The 7,929-nt window shown below is 39.6% G+C and overlaps 1 protein-coding gene across 1 annotated transcript; it reads left to right on the top strand.

Annotated features, from left to right (window-relative positions):
- Positions 1–599: 599 nt before the first annotated feature.
- On the top strand, positions 600–2,991 carry LOC147450595 (endo-1,3;1,4-beta-D-glucanase-like). The gene is made up of 7 exons (XM_086519764.1): positions 600–902; positions 1,100–1,121; positions 1,690–1,816; positions 1,911–2,001; positions 2,255–2,344; positions 2,476–2,576; positions 2,642–2,991. Exons 1-7 carry the CDS (start codon positions 752–754, stop codon positions 2,780–2,782), a joined length of 723 nt encoding a protein of 240 aa, XP_086375890.1. The 5' UTR covers positions 600–751; the 3' UTR covers positions 2,783–2,991.
- The last annotated feature ends 4,938 nt before the right edge of the window (positions 2,992–7,929 follow it).

Raw genomic sequence — 7,929 nt, 5'->3', positions numbered from 1 at the left:
TCCTCACAATAGGAGAAAAACTTCTTGAAGGGTATCCTCTCTGGGATGTCATCTCTTGCAGCGGGTTAAGTGCTCGTTAAGTGCAGGAGATACCCAACATTGTTGATGTAAGGAAGTGCATTGGCGATAGACATTCAACCGTGCGATGAGTAAGCATTATCATTTTTTGATTTTTGACACTGAACACGCAGTTAATGAACACACTGAAAATTGCACGTTGCCCTGGGAATGGCACGTTCTCTCGTATTATAAAAATTAGGGAGGACTGTGCAAACTCCCCCATGCAAGGAGACTTACAAGTTTTCTTCTTTTTTAAACATAAAAATGGAACAACAAACAATAACATTGACATCTTGTATGATCATGAACATTGAGCTTGAGAAAACTCTAACACTCCTTGTGGTTTTTGACGAGGTACCCCTCTGAAGCACTACGATCGGTATCCAATTTATGCGGAGGTACACCTGTGAACCACGACCATCAGTATCCCAAACACTCTCAGGTAGAAAATCTAGCACGCTTTCATGAAAAGTCTCTTTCTCTCTCTCTCTCTCTCTCTCAAATAAACTAGAGTGCTTCGTTAGCTGCATTCACATTGAATTGAGATCGAACAAAATATTGGAAACTGTGTGAGAGAGAGAGAGAGAGAGAGAGAGAGGAGGAGGAAGAGGAGGAGGGGAAGAAAGATTTTAACGTGGCGAGGAACAATCCCAAAAGACCTCAAAAGACCTGATATACGAGAGAGAGAGAGATGGCCGGTCCCGAGTGCTGTGTTCCCGCCCCTCCATGCCAGCATGCATGCACGGGCTCTGAAGAGAGCTTCGGCCCCTTCTTCTCCTACCTGTCGCACCCTTCTTCTGCCACCCCCACAGCTGCGGTCATCCTTGTCTCAGATGTTTTCGGTAATTCTTTCATCCTGTCCTACCAGCTATTATGCTCTTAATCTTTTCAAGCGCTTAAAGGTGCAGCAATGAGGTGCTTTGAATTAAAATCACACACACACACACCCCCAGTGCCCCACACCCACCATTGCTTTTGCAGCTCCGTTTCTGCATAGATAAACATTGATGCATCTTTTCATTTTTTCTTTTCTGTGAAGGTTTTGAATCTCCACTTCTCAGGTGATCGTGAGGGGGGTCTCTTCCCATTCAACGTTCAATCATGTGTAAAAGCTTCCATTTTTCCAATGAGGATGTGCTCTTCCATGATTTCTGAGAAGGTTTGGGAGGTGTGCAACATGGAGGTCTGGTTTTGTTTGTACCGACCATAGGCAGTGTGTCAGTTTGACAATCCATGAGTAGCTACCGCAGCAACATATTTCTTTGCTATGATGTTGGTGGTATGCTTGGCATGATACAATATGGGACTATTAAACCTTTTCCAGAGACAATCCGACCGAAATCCCAGCTGTGAATTTTCGCTCGAACATGAAATGGACAATATTTTTTACCCTCATGCATCTGAGGCCATTTATCAAGCTCTTGTCAAGCAGCCCGTGTTGCTAGTGAAAGGCTGCATTAAAGCTGTAAGCCTTAATGGGAAGTCTTTTGCCTTATGGCACGGATCAATTTTCCATAATCGTGTTCGAAGACGGCTAGAGGAGGGACAAAAGACAGACAGCCTTCTTTTAAATACTCTCATAAACTTCCTCCGAAGACTAAGCTAATTACATTTTGTGCTATCATGTAGAAAATTGGCAGACAAGATTGCATCATCCCTCGGTTACTTGGTGGTTGTGCCGGACTATTTCAACAAGGATCCTTTCAGCGCAAGTGCCAGAGTGCCAGTTGAAGAATGGAAAAAGACTCATGAACCTGTATGTACACCAATAGATTGCTAGCTAGTCTCATACTTCGCTTGTTAAGACTCGCTTCTGCAAAACATTTGAGTCCGTCGTTTTTCTCTCCAAGATGGATTTTGTTGAAGGTACAATAAGCATCGTGGAAACTCTGAAAAACAAGGGAATTTTTTCGACTGGAGCGGTTGGATTTTGCTGGGGAGGTATCAGTTTCCACATCTCAAATTTCTTGCAAGATCATGGGTTTGATAAAAGGTTTTTTAGTTTTGAGTCAACCACAACTGTGCATGAAAATTAATCAACCAGCTTCATTTGTGGCAATTTGTGGGTAAGGATCTGATTGTGTCTGTGGTTGTAAATGTGTCTATAATAAGCATTTGTATGTGTGTGTGTGATAAGCATGATAAGGTTCTTAGCTGCTGCTGCTAAACTGCCTTCAAACCGACTGCTTTGCAGCCAAAGTCGTCGTAGAGCTAGCAAAGCGGGACTATTTAAAAGTGGCAGTATTGTGCCATCCATCGTTTGCCTCAGTTGATGACTTCAAAGGTGTGGAAACATAGTTGGCTTTTCTCTTGCAGTATTGTTTTGTTTTGCTGTGATTGTTATCTTGAAATAAGTCTCATTCCTAAGCCCTAATTAACCGGAAACCTTAAACCCCTTAATCCTCATTTTTTCAGATGTAAAGACACCCATAGCGATTTTAGCGGCAGAGACAGACAGGTTTTCTCCGCCTGATGTTGTCATGCAATATCAAGAAATATTAGAGTCGAGAAATGAGGTACAAAAGCTTTTTTTTTTTCTGTTTTATTAATACATTTCATTTCTCTCTGTCAAAATTTGCAGGTCCAGAGTTTTGTGAAAATATACCCGGGTACTAGTCATGGATGGGTCATCCGCTATAATATCGATGATGCAAGGGAAGTGGAAAAGGCAGAGGAGGCCCATGACAACATCTTTGAGTGGCTCAAAATGTATTTGTGGTAGAGATGAAGTTGTTCAAGGTTTTGACACTGTTAAGGTGATCCATATATCAATGGGAAGTTTCCATATGTTGTATGAATACCCATATCGTACAAATACGTCGTACTCACAGTCGCACTATATGGATATATGTATGATATAACACACCATATCGTGTACAATATCAAATGGTTCTTAAGAATTAAAAAAAGACACCGTACGAGTCTAAATCATATGATGTAAATTGTAATACACTGTATTTTCTTGTACTAAACCGTATCTTTATTTACAATATGTACAAAGAGTGATTCAAAGGCACCGCGTGTAAAACCTTCACTTAAGCTATTATCAGGACATAACTAAATTGCACACAAAGATCAAAGTAATTATAGATTGTTCCATGAAGGATACATAGTGTGAAGAAATTGTTGTTTTGAATTTGGGCTTGTAACCTTGTAGGCCTACATATTTTCTAAATGTGCATGGATTTTTCATAATATTCTCTCAAATGTATCCTGTCCATTATATAGATTCCGTATCTATACTATAATAAAAGGGGAAGTGATTCCCCCAAAAAGAGCACGAACCGACCTGTGTGCCCTGCGCCTCTCAGTTGCACAACGAGAGAGAGAGAGAGAGAGAGAGAGAGAGAGAGAGAGAGAGAGAGAGACACGGCCGAAGGCCACCGGCCATACTAGTCTAAATAACACCTTGGACAATCATGTCTAAGGCTTTTGCAAATTATGAGTAGGAGATTTTCTTAGGTCGCAAAATTGTGGACTTTTAATGAATCTTCTTTTTCATTTTCAACCCTTGCTATAGAGCTCAAAATGACATCTAGAAAAACCTCCAAACATTGTTGGGGAAGGGGGGTACTATGTGTAGACCTATATATTACGTTTGATCATAGCCTTATCTAAAGGCCTATTATTCTATGATGTTTTCATCAATAAAACATGCCCTTTCCTATTCAATATGTGTGTTTCCTACTTTATTAGTACCCTTAAGTATGTGAAAAATGCATAAAAAATAACCTTTAAAAACTCCTGTTGAACTCGCATGCTATATCTGTACATGTATTAATGAACTACATCGAGGAACATTGATGAACTACAACATAGGAAAGCACAATGTGAGCTTTTCATTCCTTTGCATAGTTGCATAATTTCAAATGTTGCTTGAAATCTATATGTTTTATTATACAGACTAAATTTTTAATGAATGCTCAAGGGTGTGGGAAGTGTGAGTTGAGAGAGATTTATGTTAACACTCTAATGACATGCTCTGCAAATTTGCACCGCAAATAAATAGTTGTTGGCATTCCTTACGTGCACTTGTGTATGTTCAATCAATGAATAGATATCGTTGATAAGGTGCAAAGTGCGGCTATTTGTGTAGGTACCTTGGACAAGTGAAATGGATTCTAGTCTTGCAAAACCTGCATGGTCATGAAGAAAGTACATGGAGGGGTTGTTGAATCATATATCCTTCTGATAGAAAGCCTTCTATTGAGCATATGCGTGTTTTTGGTTGTTTGGCATATGCTTTGCTGCCACAAACACGATGCAAAAAATTGGATGATAAGGTTGTCAAATGTATTTTTGCTGGTTATAGTTCTAAAAGAAAAGGTTAAAGGTTGTATCATCCACAAACAAAGCGTATTTTGGTGTCATGGGATGTTGTGTTTGTGGAAGATTCTGTTCAGCCCTTGCTCTCATGTACTAGAGACAGTAATGTAAGCTCACAAGACACTTATGACACTTTGCTGCCTTTGTTCAATGGTGGAAGTACAAATGTAAATTCCAATGAGGCAAATGTACAGCCTATGGGGGTTTCAAAAGATGTTGCAGATCATCCTGTTACTGATGTAGATGTACATGATGTACTTGATTGCACACTAATGGATAGGGTGAGAGATGGCTCACCTGTATCCCTTTGTCTTTTTGGCAATAGGGCTTCATTCATCAAAGTGATGCTAAGTCTCTCGAGCGTTCGATCTTTCACTATATCTGCAAGTTTCAACACAAAAGAAACCTTCGTACCCATCATTGCAAAACATTTAAGGAGAAGACCTTAGTCATGGGAGTTTGTGATAGAAAAAAATACATTCTAAATGCATTAGTAAATTACGTACCTTTTTAAGCTCACTCATGGAATGTAAGCATAGCTTGTTAATGCCTTTTAAGGTTCACAAACATATTTCTTCACATTGTGTAAGAGAATCCCTTTTATAAGATCTTAAGTAGTTTTGCCTAGCTTTTCACTCTTCATACAGCTTGAAGCAGACACTGTGTCCTCAATGTGTAGGTTTAACCCGATGGGAGAGAGCACATCTTCATTTGTGGCCGCCTTTGCAAGGTTGGAACGGAAAATATGTTTTCCACAATGTCTTACACTCGTAGGGCATCCTTGAGAGGTTGAAACAGCTTGTAGGTCTTGGTGCTGATCCAAGCTTTGTCACAAGAAATTTGCATATCACTGGCACTAACCACATTTTCCAACTTATGTAACTCCTAGTGCCCACATCATTATTGCGCAAAAAATAAGATAGAAACACGTTTATTGAGACAATTACTGAGAAAGTTGACTTGTTCTTCTTGGCTCGAGCCACTACATGTCTCTTGAATAAACACGTTTATTGAGACAATTATTGAGAAAGTTGACTTGTTCTTCTTGGCTCGAGCCACTACATGTCTCTTGAATAAAGTTTCTACCCGCAACAAGTTAAATGTGAGTGGTTTGTGTGAAGTGGAGATGTGACAGCAAATGAAGAAGGTGATTCACTTTGTGATTGTCACTCATCGTTTGTGTTCTTTGTTCAGATGTGCAAGTGTTTCCATGGATGAAAATGTACGCTCGTATTCTCTTGCATCAAGGGATGTTTCTTTCAATCCTGCAATTGGTATTGCCAAAGCTTTGAAATCTCTGAAGAAGCAATTTTTTCTTGTAATGCCAATGTGTTGTGCCAAAGTGTCTATTGACAATTGTGTATCCACATATGCAAACAATCATTTGTATCCATAGACAACTACTTGCAATAACCTAGTAGGTTATCTCTCCTCTCCCAACCTATTAAGAAACCTTGAGAGGCTATTGAATGTTGGATGGAAGCAGTTTGTAAGATTGCACGAGTACAAATAACCATCTATCCACATTAGTGTCACTAGCAGTGTGACATTTTTGTAATGATCTTTGCTTAGCCACATGCGCAGCCTTCAGTGAAAACTCCATGGATAAGAAAATGTGTAAGCTTGTGATATACAGAGTACGTACTAGAGGGATATGATTTGCTATGTCGTTAAGCACAATGGGAATTGATTCTAAGGAACCAGAGGAAGAAGAGAGAAGGGAGGGGAGGCAGGAGGGAGAGGAGTCTTACCAAAGGGTGAGCAGACATTGTTACCATATATATGTGGTAATGATGTATGTGAACACACTTAGGACCACCGGGGCACTTTTCCCTCACTAGGAGGTTTTTTCCCCGTGCATTGTATATAATCACTAGATGGCTAACTTATATTTTCTTTGTGCACCAAGAAACATACTCTTTGTTGTGTGCCTTGAGCTTCCATCTTCTTCAAGTTGTATGTGTATCCCTCCAACCCTATTTTCAACAAATTGGCATCATATCAGGTCGCATCCTCCCAGACAGTCACCAATACACACTTGCTCACTTTCTCCATTTGGGTGAGTTTTGGTGAGCTTCAGAAGGTTGACAAATACTTTGGGATAGCTAGGAGATCTAAGTCTACTCAAAATTTCCGTTTTAGATTATTTCGGCCTTCATTTCCACTACAAGCAATATTGTGCAGGCAATTTTGTCCAATTTTTTGTAGAATTTTTGTCAATGTATTTTTTTGCATGTTCTTTACAATTCTCTTTTGGTTGTGCTATACAACATGTGTTGGTCCTTCTTCCTTTTTTCTCTTTCCGTACAATTTTCACATCAAGTGCAGTCATTCACCATGGCTGATAACAACACAGATGTTTTTGAGATGTCCGTTGCTAAGGATAAGCTGGATGGGGATAATTACTCAATGTGGGTTTACTTGATGCAACATGTTCTTGTATCAAAGGGCGTTTGGAATGTTGTGCGGGACATTGATGTACGCACACCTTCTGTGGATAGAGCCTCTATTGAGGATGTTGCAAGTTCTGGTGGTAGGTGTGTTGCTGCTAGAGTTGTTTTGCCTACGGCTGAGCAGTCTCATTGGGATGTTAGAGATGTAGAGGCTCATGCATTGATTGCATCATCTGTGAAGCGCACTATTACTCCTCACATTTGCTCAGCTAAATCATCAAAACAGGCTTGAAATATTCTATTTGGTCTTTATGCAAAGTCGTAATGAGACTAAAATTTCATTGCTATGTAAAGAGATGGAGTCAAAGATTATGCACGAGGAAGATGAAATGGAAACTTTCCTTGTTGGTATCAAGGATATTAAAGAGCAACTCATTTCTGCATGCAAAGTCATTTTTGACAGTTCACTTGTGCAGATTGTTCTTGATGTATTGTCAAATTCTTACCAAACCTTTGCTAGTACTTGGAGACTTATGACCCAAAGAAATCCTCAAAGTGTCAAGTTTAATACATTATGCAATTTCTGTTAAAGAACAAGGCTAAACACCTTGTAGTTGAATAGATTTTTGTTGTTGCTCAAAGAAAAGGTGGCAACAACAATGTAGCCACTTCTCATGGTTCTTCAGTGAGAGTAGCAAATCACCTGTTTTCTAATGCTTCTATTGGAAGCACCTCGTCTGGGAATTCTGGTGAAAAAGGAAAAAAGAAGATGTGTTGCCATTATTGCAAAGCTTATGATCACTTGATGAAGCAGTGTCCTAAATTGAAGAAAAAAGAAACCGAGAAGAAAGATGATGGTTCCACTACAAGTGTAGCTATTGTAGAATCTTTTGTGAAAGGAGATTGTGATACCGATGCAAATGCAGAGTGGGCATTTAGTACAGAGTGCACTTACGATCCTTCTGTCCATCATGCATGTATGTCAGTTGCTGCAGATTCACAAATTGTAAGATATGTATATGTTATCTTGATATTTATCTTATAAATAGTTGTTTATTTTGCAGGAAGTTACCATGACATGCCCTTCGACACGCCCAAAGGATTGGGTGGCAGTACCATGAGGGTGACATATTCCATCTATGTTTTCTTG

This window comes from Adiantum capillus-veneris, chromosome 9 (genome assembly GCF_014529385.1).
Source record: "Adiantum capillus-veneris isolate H3 chromosome 9, ASM1452938v2, whole genome shotgun sequence".
NCBI lineage: Eukaryota > Viridiplantae > Streptophyta > Polypodiopsida > Polypodiales > Pteridaceae > Adiantum > Adiantum capillus-veneris.
The sequence above is the reverse complement of the archived record's forward strand: the minus strand, read 5'-3'. Positions and strand labels throughout refer to the sequence as shown.